This window comes from Oncorhynchus clarkii, chromosome 19, assembly GCF_045791955.1.
Source record: "Oncorhynchus clarkii lewisi isolate Uvic-CL-2024 chromosome 19, UVic_Ocla_1.0, whole genome shotgun sequence".
In the NCBI taxonomy this organism is placed as follows: Eukaryota; Metazoa; Chordata; class Actinopteri; order Salmoniformes; family Salmonidae; genus Oncorhynchus; species Oncorhynchus clarkii.
In genome coordinates, this window is record NC_092165.1 from 54,444,283 (window position 1) to 54,460,693 (window position 16,411).

At 41.3% G+C, this 16,411-nt stretch overlaps 1 protein-coding gene across 2 annotated transcripts; it reads right to left on the reverse strand.

Annotated features, from left to right (window-relative positions):
• Nucleotides 1-4,040: 4,040 nt before the first annotated feature.
• LOC139374346 (transmembrane protein 30B) lies at nucleotides 4,041-16,126 on the reverse strand. 2 transcript variants are annotated; one of them, XM_071115388.1, is made up of 9 exons: nucleotides 15,982-16,096; nucleotides 15,178-15,249; nucleotides 7,370-7,562; nucleotides 6,885-6,992; nucleotides 6,669-6,776; nucleotides 6,478-6,568; nucleotides 6,218-6,355; nucleotides 5,617-5,823; nucleotides 4,041-4,982 (listed from the first exon to the last, which is right to left on the reverse strand). In XM_071115388.1, exons 3-9 carry the CDS (start codon nucleotides 7,556-7,558, stop codon nucleotides 4,804-4,806), a joined length of 1,020 nt encoding a protein of 339 aa, XP_070971489.1. In that variant the 5' UTR covers nucleotides 7,559-7,562; nucleotides 15,178-15,249; nucleotides 15,982-16,096; the 3' UTR covers nucleotides 4,041-4,803. The 2 variants fall into 2 exon arrangements, with proteins under 2 accessions (XP_070971489.1, XP_070971488.1); XM_071115387.1 differs by lacking the exon at nucleotides 15,178-15,249 and having other exon boundaries at nucleotides 15,982-16,126.
• Nucleotides 16,127-16,411: the final 285 nt, after the last annotated feature.

Below are 16,411 nucleotides of genomic sequence, written 5' to 3' on the forward strand. Positions count from 1 at the left end.
CAGGACACCTACAGAACCCGATATTACAGGAAGGACAAAAAGATCATCAAGGACATCAATCACCTGAGCCACGGCCTGTTCACTCCGCTACCATCCAGAAGACGAGGTCAGTACAGGTACATCAAGGTGGGACCGAGAGACTGAAAAACAGCTTCTATCTCAAGGCCATTTGACTGTTAAATAGCCATCACCAGCCGGCTACCACCCGGTTACTCAACTCTGCACCTTAGAGGCTGCTGCCCTATGTCCATAGACATGGAATCACTGGTCACTTTAATAATGGAACGCTAGTCACTTTAATAATTTTTTACATACTGCTTTACTAATTTCATATGTATATACTGTATTCTATTCTACTGTATTTTAGTCAATGCCACTGACATTGCTCGTCCTAATATTTATATATTTCTTAACTCCATTCTTTTACTTTAGATGTGTGTGTGTTGTTGTGAATTGTTAGATATTACTGCACTGTTGGAGCTAGGAACATAAGCATTTCGCTACACCTGCAATAACATCTGCTAAAAATGTGTGACCAATAAAATTTGATTTGATGTTAGAGAGAAAGGTGTGCGACAGTGCCATCTACTGGACAAGTATAACAATTGCAGTCTTCAGAGCAACATTTCAGCATAGGATGTAGCGCAGCCTACGTTCAGAAATGTATGTATGGCAGAGGCACACACGTCAAATCAAATCAAATGTATTTATATAGCCCTTCGTACATCAGCTGATATCTCAAAGTGCTGTACAGAAACCCAGCCTTAAACCCTAAACAGCAAGCAATGCAGGTGTTTTTTCAAGCACGGAACCGGCCAGGCAGAGACAGCAAGGGCGGTTCGTTGCTCCAGAGCCTTTCCGTTCACCTTCAATGCAGTCAATGCAGTGTTTGCACGTTTAGATACAAATAACGAATTGATTGATTCGCTAATGTAAACGAGGCAAAAAACATGTACATTGTTTTATTCCACTTTGAGAAAACCATGGTCAAAGATAGTAGAATGGGTGCTTCAATACAGGTGCTTTTCTTTCGTTTTTCTGACAGGTAGGCGGGCCTATGTATGGATAATTGGTTCCCTTGCTATTACTTGACTCTTTCAAAAATTAGAATTATATTTAGTATAGTCCCAGATTACGGGTGGAAAAACAATATCTTAATCAACATGAACAGTGATGGAACAGAACCGCCATCATTTCGTGGGATCATTTTGACGTAAATAGTTTACCTGTCCTCCAATGTGGGAGCGTCATTTCATCTCATCACAAATATGCCAAAGTATTCATTTAATTAAAATGTAGTCATATCTCGTATGGGAACATCACGCGTATTAAATTATAATAAATCACAGCGATTGGTCAAATAAAGTACTTATTTACAATTTCCACCCGTTTTTTCTAAATTATGTCACTATTGATTTGGAAATCAAACTGTCAAAATGTAGCCAAAGTCAAACAATTTCCAGTAATCCTCAAAATCATTAGGCCTTTTTGATGTGATTTATATATCTTGCTTTACCTAATTTCCCATTTCAATTTTTGTAATATATATATATATATATATACACACACACACACACACACACACACACACACACACACACACACATATATATATATATACACATACATACACATATACATATATATATATATATATATATATATATATATATCAAGCATATATCCTTGGTTTAGAATCAATCATATTCTATGAACCTTAAATAAAAGGTAAACAATTCTGATGCAATTTCACACATTTTTTGTTTTGTTTTTAAAATGCTTATTTTACCAAATGCACTAAAACTGTCCATAAAACAGAATCCCAAAATCAGTAGACATAAAACAGTCTCCATAAACCGGGTCTTCAGGTGTTGAGCGGTTAATCAGGTATTAGTCGGAGCGGTCAGAGAAGCCCGGGACATCTCTGTACTTGTCTGCGGCCTCCTGTTTGCTATCGCCTCTGGATCTCCTCCTCCAAATGGATCTGAGGAAACCCTCCAGGGAAACCATACGCTGCTCCATGCCATCCATCTTGAGCAGGACCTGCTCCTGCAACTCAAATCCCTGGCGCAGCTTCTGCATGCTGCCTTTGCACTGGAGGAATCCTGCTTTGCCCTGACAGAAATGTTGGCAGACATACGTTCAAAAAACTAAAATGTGTCCTTCAAAAAACAGTAACATAGAAATACATCGAGAGCAGTATGATTTCAGGACTTTTCACCAACCCGTCCCAGCAGGCCTTTGTAAGCTATCTAAGCAACGTAGGCTAGCTATGTAGCTAAGTACACAGAGGTGCATATTTTCAATGTAGACCATATGTAAAACTAGGGCAGAGATTTATTACCACCAAAAATGATGCAACTGGATTCACAAATTGACAAAGAGTAACTATTCACCAACCTGTCCAGGGCTCTTCTTCCTGCTGATCCACAGGTACATCATGGAGATGACCAGAAAGGCCATGCAGAGAACCAGGATCATGCAGCCAACATTGTGCAGGGCCATGTCCAAGAAAGAGGTGTCATACTCCTTGCTCTCCACTACCTTTCTCAGTTCATTGGGTGTGATCTCCATCCCAACCCTTGACCAGGTTGGGTGTTTGCAGTGCCCCACACCAATACCAACACAGACCATCTTCAGATAATGAAGTAGTTAAAAAAAACAGCTCTGGATTCTTATCTTTGGAGGCCAGAGATGTGAATCCAATGTGTCTGAGTAACGAATGAGGACCTGAGCCAGTGCAACCTCAGAATAGCTCAGCAGCCCCATTATTACATCATCTGTGCCGTGATTGCATCATGACAGCCAAGTGACAACTATACCAACTTTGGAAATTAATCATTTGTGAAAATAGCACCCTGGTGTGCTCATCAAATCAAGTGTAACAAGCACAATGCATCTTAAATAATGAATTATACCATTTTCTAATTATTCCAACACTCTAATAGTTTTCTTAAAACAAACACAGTACAGGGGTGTATCAACACACAAGGCGGCAACATTTTGTTCAGAACTTAGTTATATTTTAGGTTCAAGAACAGAACAGGCTCCAAGTCCTGTCTCGTTGTCAGCGCTCCCGAGGGCTGGTTGTCAGCGCTCCACGGTTCTGGTTGTCAAAGCTCCTGATTGGTTGCCCTCGTCTTCACTCTCTCCTGATGAGCAGCAACATGAGGAAGACTCCACAGCGTCACAGCGGGTTAGTTCTCGGCCCCTGTTATTTCGAGGTGCTTTCCCCCATCTCCTACGTTCCACCACCTGAAGCTTCTTCTCCAGGGCTAGCAGCCTCACCTCCACGCCCTTCAGCTGTTGGAGATGCTCTGACAGCATGGCAGATGTGTTAAGCATATCCGACTTCTGCAGGAAAAACACATTTCAGAGATGACCCCCCCCCCCTCCTGGATTCTTTTAACTTTTTTTTTAACCACCGTTTTGATAAGTTAAATCCTTAGTATTCCTCAATGTTTTGGGGCAGAAATATAGAAGAAGCAGACTTACATATCTAGTGATGCTTCTCAAAAAATCTAAAATGTTGCCCTGATGTGAAAGTGGATGATAATGTTACTTACCAGTAATGTCTTGATCAGCTTCCTCTTGTATATTTTGTGAAGAATATTAAAGGCAAAAAATGGCAAGAAGATCACCAGCAGGCACGGGAGCACAGGTTCTATTGCACTGAAAACTTGGCTAATCCCACTGGTACTGGGTCGGAAAAATGCAGCAAGTTCCTCTGGAGTTATATCTATCCCAACCGTTGCCCATGCCGGCAGGCTGGGGAAAATTGAATTTTTGGGGGGTGGGGGACTGGAAAAGGGCCATATAGAAAATACCATCTTCACCAGATTAAACCATACACAGTGAAGTTGAGACAGGCATTAGACATGTATAATGTGACAAACTGAGCATAGAATCTTTGGCAACATTCCACTCAGAGCTGTAATTGTGACAACTCCATGGAACTGTCAGAGCCTTCTTTGACAATCACTGATGATGCAATCTTAATTCCATATCAACTCAACAAAGGGATGGCAGAGAGCTATCAGTTCATTCCTCAAGTTGTACATTTATTATTTCAGAGAAAACAAATTAAAATTCACCAAGGAATTTTCTAAATTCCATTACAAGAAACATACTGCAATAAAAACATTTTTAAAAGAGGATGTTCAGTTATGTGCAGTATATACAACCCTGAGATATATTCCCATTAGAAAGGGTTACAGCAAAACATTTCAGATACATACATTCAGAAATTTTATCCAATAACAAATGGCAATACAATTCTATGGCTTACATGTCCTGTCTAAAAATAACAATCACTCCATGTTTGTAAATGATCCTCTACTTTTCAGAAATCTATAACAAACAGTATGAACAGATTGGTCTTTTCTGACCCATGATAAAAGCTGCAGTTACCAATGTGACGTAACGCAACAAAAATAGGTTTTTATGAATGGCTTTTTCATCCTAAGGTCTTAAACTATACAAGAAGATTCAAATGCAGCTTTCCCAGAGTATCAAATTACATAGCTTTTAAAACTTTAAAATGTCCAACTTGACCTCACTCACCTCTTAACTAAAACCCTTAATGAACTATGCAAAGAGCCCTCTATCAACTCTCCCAGTAAATCATAATTCTCTCAACGAGATTCAATATTGGACAGACGTGGCAGTATAATCAAGTAATTTAAAGTGATTAAATTTACCCAGATAATGACTAACCTCTAAAAGGTCAGATCAGAAACTGGACTCGAAGAACACATCCATATGAGTAACCTTCCACCAACATCCGAAAATGGAGCCGGAACATTAATCATCCTCAGGGAACTTGAACTTGGCATACACAATGAGCATAACCATCGACATGACAACACACAAAGATCCAACCACCAAGTAAGCGATGCCCAGGAACTGGTTCTTTCCACCCATCCAGGACACGTTGCTGAAGACCACCTTCTTCCTCCCACCGAAGCTCAACACGGGATAGTCTGGAGGAGGAGTGTGTTAAGGTCGAACAGGACATAAGAGTGCCATTTGAGAGTGACCATACAAATTAGACACCGTTGGTAATATTTATATAGAAAGATTTACTCTTTCCCTAGCATATGCTTTCTCCAAGGCCGAAAAACTACCACGTCATGTCTGCCATTCTCCTCTGTTTGAAAAGCAGAGTCCCACCCAACTGGTAAGACCAGTTGAGCTGAAATGCAGGTGTAAACAATTGAGCAACAAACTGTTGTAACACGAGACACTAGCCCCATGGGAGTGAAATACATCTCACTCCGAGTGGAGTAAAAAAAAGTATTATTACAGTTGCTTGCATTTAGCTGGAGTAATAGCATCAACATGCAGTTTATGTTCTCATTTCCACTCACTCTGGTGAATGAGTGAGTGGAAATGCCAATTGGATTAGAATTAAATAAGCGTTCATCAATTTACAGGAGTGGTCATTGAATTATGTAATATGACATTGTAATGCTTGAATCATCTGTCATTCCGTATGTAATTACAGAATTGCTCAGTTCTTCAGTTCTTCTAAGGACTTAAGCCTGCGCCCTTTCACACATGCCCACTGACTTATAGACATTTCCATAGACCTATACATATTGAAGTGAAAGATACTGTAGGCGATTTCAAGGGAGTAGTTCCCTGCAGGTAGGCCACTGGCGTAGTCACCCTCTGTGATTCGTCGATACAGCTTCCTGAAGTCTGGCAGGGCAGCCCTTCTCATCCACACCAGGAAGTCCTGGTTCACGAAGCCGTTGTTGGATGGGTCAGAGGTGTCCAGCTCATAAGCCGGCTTGGACCAAAAGGATGGCTTCACAGTACCTACGTGAGGAAAGCAAATGAAAGTCGATGTAACGTCCAACTTCTAGGTCAGTGTAGAAAAAATGCATTAAGGGAAGCGTTGCCAAGGTACACAATAGTTGGTTTTTGGTAGACAGAAGGTGCAGAGGTACACAAGTCAGATTTTGGTAGATAGAAGGTGCTCTTTGGTAAAAGGGATAAATTGTTCATCAAAAAGAAAGGAGGACCGAGGCACTCTTCAAAGAATGAATTAAAATGCCTTTATTTTGTATAGCATGTTCAAAGGAAACAAAGTTTAAAAACTCCTAGGTCAGTGTGTTAAGACATGTGGATGTAGGGCATTATTGATTAGGCATCTCAAGTTAGGATGTCACTGTATACATTAATGTCATGGTCTCTGGACGGAGCTCATTACCATTGAATGCGTTCTTTAGAGGAGTAACAGAAGGGTTCCTGTATTTGATGTTGTAGTCAGTCCACCATGCTATTCCTTTTCCATCAAAGGGAACAAGCTTCTTGGTACCGTTCACGATCTGATAGAGCTTAAAGGTGTCTTTAAAAAAACAACGCAGAGATTGAATTACTGGACAACGTTGAACAGAATATTTACTCCAAGTGCAGCGTGGTAATAAAACAGTCTACTAGAGTTCTAATTAATGAATGATGGGCTTGTACCATTGAACATGCTGTTTGCTAATGATCCACAGGGCACAATTGGCTTTTGGTTGGCATCATACTGATAGGGAGAGCATGCAGAAACAGGTGTCTGCAACAAAGTTGGGGAAAACAGTTGGTGATAGGTCGTCAAGTCACAACATTTGAGGCTGTTCATAGATCATTTGTCACACATTCACATCTCTTCCCACCTTAAAGTAGTCCAGATCCCCTGAGAGCTGGTATTCATCTTTTGAAGCCCCATATGAGCGTTGGCTCTGAAAGTAGTTGGACAGACCATAGTAGAAAAACACAGGACCCTGAAGAACAAAACGTGAGTTAGAACCAGCTCTTTGCTACATGTAATGAGCAGACCTCACATTACTGTGATAATATAAATAAGTGAAGGGGTACGAAAGTCACGTTACCTCAAACAGATTGGAGAGGGAGAACTCCAGTTTGCACGTACAGTTCTTGTCGCTGGGGTTCGAGCACTTGTAGCAGTCTGAGGTGGTCTCTACTCCGGTGTAATCTTTCTGCGTTAACATGAAGCATTGCATTAAATATTGATCAGCACCTATCAACATAAAACCACAACTCACACCTCCATTATGTTGTGTGCCAGAAACCATCATATTCATCCTGTGTGACCGAATGAGCTAGTAAACAAGCATGAACAGATCGCAAGAGTAACCTTCAAGGAGAAGATGCACACAAGTACCTAAAGAGTTACAGGCAATGTCTAATTTGAACTAGTAAAAATTGAGCTACTCTGATGAAGTTCATAACTAAATTGAGAACATACAACTGGACAATATGACATTTTATGCAAATGGACAATACATGGGTATCATAAATCCTGAAACTAGGAGTCACTTTTGACCAGTGATGCCCTTGTCAGTCATACTCTTACCTCCAACACTGTGATGTTCTGTGAGGTGATGAAGAGGGCAACACCTATGCCAATGAATGCCAGGCCAATGAGCACAAACCCAGGGATTACGATACCAGCCGACAGCATGGGCTGCCAAGCAGGGAGTCTCTGCTGTGTGAAGGCTGTGTTGTCTGGCCGGTTGGTCGTTTCTAGCTCTTCTTTCATCATGATTCTGTTAGTAAGAAACAATAGGGAGGGACTTTATTTTTTTAATTCAGGGAGCTGTGGCCCAGTAGATCAGGGATGGGGTCAATTCGAATTCAAGGCAATAAATTCAGGAAGTGATTTAAGTGTAATATTCAAAAACATTTGAAATAAATACTATAGCTTCTACTCAGTTTATTGAGAAGTAATTGAAAAGATGCAGATCACATTTTGAATTGTTTTTGAAGTTTACTTCCTGAATTGACTACTTTCAATTTTAATAGACTTGAAACATACGTTTCTCCATGCAGGAATTCCTAAGGAAAAACTAAAATAATACTATGCAGTTGCACTGACATGATTAGGGCCCTGTGTTTCATGCAATCATGTGACAGATATTTAACTTTACTTAAAGCTTTTTTTTAATCAAACTGTCCCAGCACCATTATAATCCAATTATGATAAACCCTAACCTTTGGCAAAATAAGTAAAACAACTGTAAAGTTAAAGGTAGACTCAGCTAAATGACATTGCCAGGAGCAGCACAGCAGAGGTTGGGCGCATTTGAGTGGTAAACTTAAAGTAGTCGACTGTAGACGGATGTCGAGGAGTAAAGTCAGGGGAGGCACATATTCACCGTCAGCAAGTCGGTTACCTTCTGCCGTTTCTAGGAAACGCCACTATGGCAGACATTGTAGTTGCCTTTGTTATTGCCGATGAAGTGGATACAATCGGAATTCCACTTCTCCAACACGAAGCCGAACATGATCAACATGGTCCAAAGAATGAATATTCTGATAAGGAAATTAGATACCAGCTCGAGCTCTAACATTCACAAGACTTGTTTTGTATTTTTGTGATGGTCTTCCCAAAATATAACCAGTTAGTGAGTGCATAGGCTACTAGAATGAGAACATAGGTGTTTTTTCAGTATTGGCTCTGTTGCCATTACGTCATGCCCTTGTACCTTATTAATTGTGATTGTGCAACATGGAATTGTAACAGATTGTGATTAAACGGAGTACAAAGATTCTTACTGTATGTTAATTGATTTCATGTCAGCTTCACTACAACTTCCAGTGTATTTCTTTAATTCTCAACCTTCATGTTGTTGTCAGTTTGCAGAATTTGATTCAATCACATGAAGGACAACACATTCACTGTACAGAAAAGGATTACATGTTTACCACACCGCTCATGTGGATTTTGTCCACCCACACCAGACGCGATCAGGACACGCAGATTGAATTAGCAAAATTAACTCTGAACCAATTATATTAATTTGGGGACCGGTCGAAAATCATTAAACATTTTTGGCAATTTAGCCAGCAAGCTTGCTGTTGCTAGCTAATTTGTCCTGGGATATAAACATTGGGTTGCTATTTTACTTGAAATGCACAAGGTCCTCTACTCCGACAATTAAATAGACAGATAAAAGGGTAAACTGAGTTTGTTTCTAGTCATCTCTCCTCCTTCAGGCTTTTTCTTCTTCTGTGGGTTTTATGGCGGACTACAACCCAAATAAACTGTGTACTGCTGCCACCAACTGGACGGGTTGAAAACCCAAAACAAGGTGAAAAGAAAATCCATATGTGATAGGGAAACTAACGTAATCCACTCAAATAAGAATAGTACTTTGACAACAAAACACAACTCCCACTTCTTCCTTCTATCAAATTTCCATATCTCCCTTCTCAGACTCTAGGGCCTGAGGGTGGTATGGCTTGTGACAATATTCCATGTAACTCCTCTGCCGAGAAATCTTTCAGTCCCAGGAACCACTCCGCCGCAGCCACAATTTCTATCCTCCTGGACCTTTTCTCCACCTTGGCAGTGCCCTTTAACCCCATAGCTATGAAGGCCACCTTCTTAACCTTTAAAATGGCAGGGTCCTGCTGGTGAAAGGCAACCCCTGCAGCGAAGGCCTATCCACCACCATGGACTCTTCAGGACCACCATTCAAAACCTCAACCCGTTTAACAGCTGCTGCATATGAAATGTTCTGGACAGCCCTGACTTTGGCCACCTCATTCTCTTTTATGCTTGTCAGGCAATCGATAGATGTAGCTTCATGGTTCCCACCACAATTGCAATATGTCACATTTTCCACACATAATCTTTTCCACAACTTGGACATCTCGGATTCTCCCTTCTGCAAACACTTGAAACATGACCAAAAGCTTTACAATGATCACACTGCATTGGTCTTGGGACAAATGCTCTGACTCTGTAGTTGATATACCAACTGCAAGTAGGGAGACTCAAAAAGAACAGAGACTTCCCTTTTTCACCATAAGATTCAACTGACGTGCATCAAGCACTCCGGGAATATTTTTAATCTCTTCAAAATTGACTTCCCACGAGACGCCAGATATAGCCCCCTTGAAGGGTGCCCTGTTCCAAAGACACACACACACACACACACACACACACACGACACTTCAATAGTGAGACGCAACGCACATTCCTTCTGATCCGCAGAAGCACAAAAAAAGAAAATCGAAACAAGCAAGCCTCTTATAATCATCACAGCCTTTGCTTTACCCAGCACTCTCTGCCCCATGTCTGGATAACTCAAATGGATTCTTCAAAATTGGTACTTTGCTCAGCTACTCCTCATTAACAAACCATAATCCTACTAGATATGAAGGGTCACTTTCATCACTGTACAATATTTTTCCTCATTTTTCCATTCTTTTGGACAATACTCCAATTCTCCTTGATTCTACCACCATTGGATTCAGAATTCTCTTCATCGTCCCATTGCGGTCTCCTTCAGGCTTCTTCTTCAGACTTTATATGGCGGTTGACAACCAACTTTAAAAAGGTGCATTACCACTACCAACTGGACTGGAGTGTGGACCTCAGTTAATCTTTCAATCACCCAAGTGGGTATATGTTCCTCAAAACCAATGAGAAGATTGGAGAGGCGGGACTTGCAGCGCGCCAAGCATCACAAATATAAGTTTTATTTTAGTGCCTGGATACGCAGACACTCTCTGACGCATGCGAGCAGTGTGGATGCAAAGATTGAATAATATGTACGTGTAAATATATTTTTGTGACATGGGCGGTGTGTTCAGCATGTTAGACAATACATGTCAGTTCACATAAGTTACTGGGTAAACAATATGTCAAGCAGTCAAATACACTTGATATTGACCCCAAGACTGGTGTTTGGGGTACTTGCTCATTAAGGTCAGCCATGGATTGATCTCAATAGCAATGGATTGGCCAGTAGAGTGGAGGGAAAAGGTGGTCCGGTATTGCCGTCGCCTTAACCTCACCAGGATCTCCCCCATCCCTTGCCTCTAATGCCTGCATTTCCTCTTGAGTAGCCCGAAAATTGGGTCGGAATTACACAAGGAGCCCAGGGCAGATGGGTCGAAGTTGAAGATGGAATTAACGCAAGTAACTCTGATTTGATGTTCAAAAGTTATTGTACGTTGTAAGAAATGGAAGCGGATACATTGTGAAAATAAAGTAAAAATAAACTACAAAAGAATCACAAAAATAGTAAAGTTGGGTTGGCGCTTACAAAACGGTGGCCATCCATGGCGCTTGCAAAACAGTGACCATCCATGGCGCTTGCAAAACGGTGACCATCCATGGCGCTTGCAAAACAGTGACCATCCATGGCGCTTGCAAAACAGTGACCATCCATGGCGCTTGCAAAACAGTGACCATCCATGGCGCTTGCAAAACAGTGACCATCCATGGCGCTTGCAAAACAGTGACCATCCATGGCGCTTGCAAAACAGTGACCATCCAGTATTGCGCTTGCAAAACAGTGACCATCCAGTATTGCGCTTGCAAAACAGTGACCATCCAGTATTGCGCTTGCAAAACAGTGACCATCCAGTATTGCGCTTGCAAAACAGTGACCATCCAGTATTGCGCTTGCAAAACAGTGACCATCCAGTATTGCGCTTGCAAAACAGTGACCATCCAGTATTGCGCTTGCAAAACAGTGACCATCCAGTATTGCGCTTGCAAAACAGTGACCATCCAGTATTGCGCTTGCAAAACAGTGACCATCCAGTATTGCGCTTGCAAAACAGTGACCATCCAGTATTGCGCTTGCAAAACAGTGACCATCCAGTATTGCGCTTGCAAAACAGTGACCATCCAGTATTGCGCTTGCAAAACAGTGACCATCCAGTATTGCGCTTGCAAAACAGTGACCATCCAGTATTGCGCTTGCAAAACAGTGACCATCCAGTATTGCGCTTGCAAAACAGTGACCATCCAGTATTGCGCTTGCAAAACAGTGACCATCCAGTATTGCGCTTGCAAAACAGTGACCATCCAGTATTGCGCTTGCAAAACAGTGACCATCCAGTATTGCGCTTGCAAAACAGTGACCATCCAGTATTGCGCTTGCAAAACAGTGACCATCCAGTATTGCGCTTGCAAAACAGTGACCATCCAGTATTGCGCTTGCAAAACAGTGACCATCCAGTATTGCGCTTGCAAAACAGTGACCATCCAGTATTGCGCTTGCAAAACAGTGACCATCCAGTATTGCGCTTGCAAAACAGTGACCATCCAGTATTGCGCTTGCAAAACAGTGACCATCCAGTATTGCGCTTGCAAAACAGTGACCATCCAGTATTGCGCTTGCAAAACAGTGACCATCCAGTATTGCGCTTGCAAAACAGTGACCATCCAGTATTGCGCTTGCAAAACAGTGACCATCCAGTATTGCGCTTGCAAAACAGTGACCATCCAGTATTGCGCTATCTCTGCTTTTTGCTTCCAAAAAACCCAGAAGTTCGTCTCCCACAATGCTTTGGCTACGACTTCAAGTTGCAGTTGGTGAGGAGCAACTGCAGAAAACTCTTGTCGACTGCAGTTGAAAGTTCATGACCTTTGATCACATGGTTGTTGAGGTCATGCAGTTGCAAGTCGGATCCTTTTTATACCCATAATGCAAAACAAAGGTGGTGACCAACGTTGGTTAACGTCTTGACAAAAGTGCTCAGCTCGAACGCTCGCATTGAGATGAGCGAGATGCAAGACTTCGCTCTCTCACAGTATCTTCGCAGGTGCATGAGTTCACCTCCCGCTGGTAGCCAGGGCACCAAAACATTGGAGAAGTTGAGCCTTGTGCTTCAACGCTGTAAATGTTCAGCTGGCACCTAGCCAAACTCCGCTAGGCGAACCCAATGAGTGAGTTCACATACTCCCTTAAAAGACCTTCGCTTGAAAAACAAGAAAAAAAAGTTGCAATAGTACTGCGTCCATCTTGAGATGTCGTAGCCACTTCATCAAAAGTCTGGATTAATCTAAGAATCACGTTTTTGCAGAGGAGATCTTAGTTGCATAATTTTAAATCTAACTAAGATGCTTGGTGCAGTATTTCTCAAGTGAAGATTTGCATGAAACGAGTCATCCTCGTTGAATGACAAACACTTAATTGAAGCATCCCTACTGTTGTCTAATGAAGGGGCGTAGACTTCAGCTACGAACTTCGGCTTGCCTCGAGAAAAGGTGGTGTGCACGAACAGCCCCCCCAAAAACAACAAAAAAAAAACTGTTCATTACTGTTTCGGATTGGGATCCAGCGGCAGCCCGCCCATTAGGGGCGGTGCCCCACTTGTGATTGGTAAAAAAAAGTTCCATACATACACACACCGTTGAAGTCGAAAGTTTACATACAACTTAACCAAATACATTTAAACTCAGTTTCACAATTCCTGACATTTAATCCTAGTACAAATTAACTGTCTTAGGTCAGTTAGGATCACCACTTTATTTTAAGAATGTGAAATGTCAGAATAATAGAGAAAATTATTTATTTATTATTTCTTTCAACACATTCTCAGTAGGGCAGAAGTTTACATACACTCAATTAGTATTTGGTAGCATTGCTGTGAAATTGTTTAACTTCGGTCAAACATTTCAGGTAGCCTTCCACAAGCTTCCCACAATAAGTTGGGGGAATTTTGGCCCATTCCTCCTGACAGAGCTGGTGTAACTCAGGTTTGACGGCCTCCTTGCTCGCACATGCTTTTTCAGGTCTGCACACACATTTTCTATAGGGTTGAGGTCAGGGCTTTGTGATGGCCACTCCAATACCTTGACTTTGTTGTCCTTAAGTCTTGCCTGATTTATTTAGATTTTCCCATGATGTCAAGCAGAGGCACTGATTTTGAAGGTAGGCCTTGAAATACATCCACAGGTACACATCCAATTGACTCAAATGATGTCAATTAGCCTATCAGAAACTTCTAAAGCCATGACATCAAAAAAAGCCAGGTAAATGTGTAAATTTTCTTGTTTAAAAAAAAATGGTTCAAAACAAGATGTTCAGTTATCACTCTACTCCTCAGTGACTGCCAGGCAGCACCTCCTCAGAGGGTGCATAGGCCATGAGAACATTGCTTGGATTGCTTTGCCAGCTATTTGCTATGAAGGGGAACTGCACCAATGACATCGCAGAATTTCATAGCAGAAATTATAACAGCACAAAGTAAAATGGACCATCCTGGGGTGCTCAAATGTTCAGTCAGAACTTCTGGGTCTGCTTTAGTCTCCTCCTCCCAATGAGTCTATCGCACCAGACGGCTTACTTCCTCACGTGAGACTAGATCCGCTATATCAGGTACAGATGGCGTATAAAGCAAATTGTAATAAGCTTGTAAATAAATAAATAATAAGTTATGAGAGCCTGGGACCTGATAAACTGGACAACTACACCCAAAAAGAGTCACAGGACAGAGGGATACACTACTAGCTAGAACCTTCTCGTCACAGATCTGGGGGAACAAAAACAACATGGTCATTTGTCTCGTCCTCCCATGTTTTTCATCATCAGGTTCTACTGACAGGGCGACATGTGTACACTAAACAGCATAAAACCGGGTGTTTCAAACCGGGAGTATTCTTTCAGAATGAAAGTTAACTGGCTAGTGCAACATGCTTTGTGACATTATGTTAGCTAACTATCCCCAGTTAGATCATGCTTTGTGACATTATGTTAGCTAGCTATCCTCAGTTAGATCATGTGTTTTCACTTATTGCATCTGCATGCTGCTTGTTGCATTTGCCCTGGTGCACTCGTTCGTTTGTGAGCTGGCTGCTCAGTCGAGTTTCTAAACCCAGAGGCCGGAACATCTCGAACTTCCGGGAATGCTTGCAAAACAGACCAGGGTTTGAGAAGTCAATGAGAGAAGTGAACAATTATTTATTTAAAATGTTCTCTAAAATCTAAAAAAGGCACAACCTAGATTCGAGCCAATGTCTTAAGTAGTTGAACATGTTATTACTTTAACGTCGTGAAAGTGACAAACTGACTGATTTGACAGCCTGCACATGCGCAGGTTTGGCGACCGTTAAGACCCATTGACAAAGTTTCCGCTAATGAGCTTAGCTAACCAACGTTCTACTGGAGAAGCAGTTTATGCTCATCTTCCCACTGTACCATATTTGGTATAATCTAATCTGTTCAAAACAGTGGCAGCATGTGCAGCAGTGGTGATTCGGTTTTTTACCTGCAAAAGTGAAACAGGTGTATTTATACTGGTTGTTTAAATACACAGATCACTTTATACATTTTCAAAGAAACTACAGGTAGTTTAAAAAAATGTGCATCATAATTCGATCATGCTGCTTTAATGACAACTCCAACCACCTCTCACCCAGGGTATTCAGCCAATCAGTGGCCGCCACCGATGGGAAGCCTTTAGAAATTGATGGTGCTTACAAGACAACTGGGAAAAAAACGAAAAAAAAAACGAGGTCAAATCATGACGTCAGTGATCTTCAAGTTGTTAAGTCAGAGCTTTAGAAAGAGGCCCGAGTTCTCGATATGGAATTCCGAGTTGGATGACCATAAAAAAAATATTTTTCCCATTTGGAGATCGTTTCTCACCCCCTTCTCATTCCAATTTGTTCTGAACACACTGAAGTTGGAAATGTAAGAGTTCCCAGTTGTTTTGAATGGGGCATGAACCACTATGCTGTTTACTTTCTCCATCACGTCATATCGCTGAGGCTACCTTTAAATACCAGTACAGCTTCTTTGATATTGGGTTTTATATAATTCCAAGTATGATGATTTGCCTCAAACAGCTGATAGAAATGATGAGCATTGTTATGTTTATGTCAACTGTATTTTTGTTTTACTTCTAGTGTGGAGAAATGGTGTATGGACAACTGAATGATTGCATTTATGAATACTAGTTGTCTTTTCAAAAGTGACGATTGAGGTAAAATGAGAGCATTTCTTATTTTGTTAAATGAAATACAGGTTAGTATTCCGAGTGTGGTATCACATTAGTGACTAGCATTTGGCCAACAAGGCATTCTCCACTGGCAGAATTTAAGAATATTTGTAATATTTCCGCGTGCCTGTCGCCTACGTTTGTTCAAGAGACAATGACCCCCCCCATTCTTCACTCTGATAAGTTGGAAAGTAAATAACTGCAAACTAGCTTACTTACCCGTTTTAACGAAGAAGAAAATCTTTATCTTTATTTCCAGATTCGTTTGAGGAATATCCAAAATAGGCAGCGTAAAGTCAATAGACAATAAACAGGGCGCTGCCTACCGCTAACACCTTTACCTGGCTGACGGTTCCTTCCCTTTTCCTTTCTCTTCCTGCCTCAATGGTGTTCCTCACAGTGACGTCATTTCAAATCAAATGTTATTGGTCACATACACATGGTTAGCAGAAGTTAATGCGAGTGTAGCGAAATGCTTGTGCTTTTAGTTCCGACAGTGCAGTAATATCTAACAAGCAATCTAACAATTCCCCAACTGTCTAATACACACAAATCGAAAGGGGTGAATGAGAATATGTACATATTCATATGGATGAGCGATGGCTGAGGTGCAATAGATGGTATAGAATACAGTATATACATGTGATAT

Coding starts and splice junctions, on each gene's coding strand:
- LOC139374346 (XM_071115387.1), bottom strand. CDS start 7,558: ATGATGAAAGAAGAGCTAGAAACGACCAACCGGCCAGACAACACAGCC. Junction 6,356..6,477: donor AGCAAACAGCATGTTCAATG/GTACAAGCCCAT, acceptor GTTTTTTTAAAG/ACACCTTTAAGCTCTATCAG. Junction 4,983..5,616: donor CTCCCTTGAAATCGCCTACA/GTATCTTTCACT, acceptor CTCCTCCTCCAG/ACTATCCCGTGTTGAGCTTC.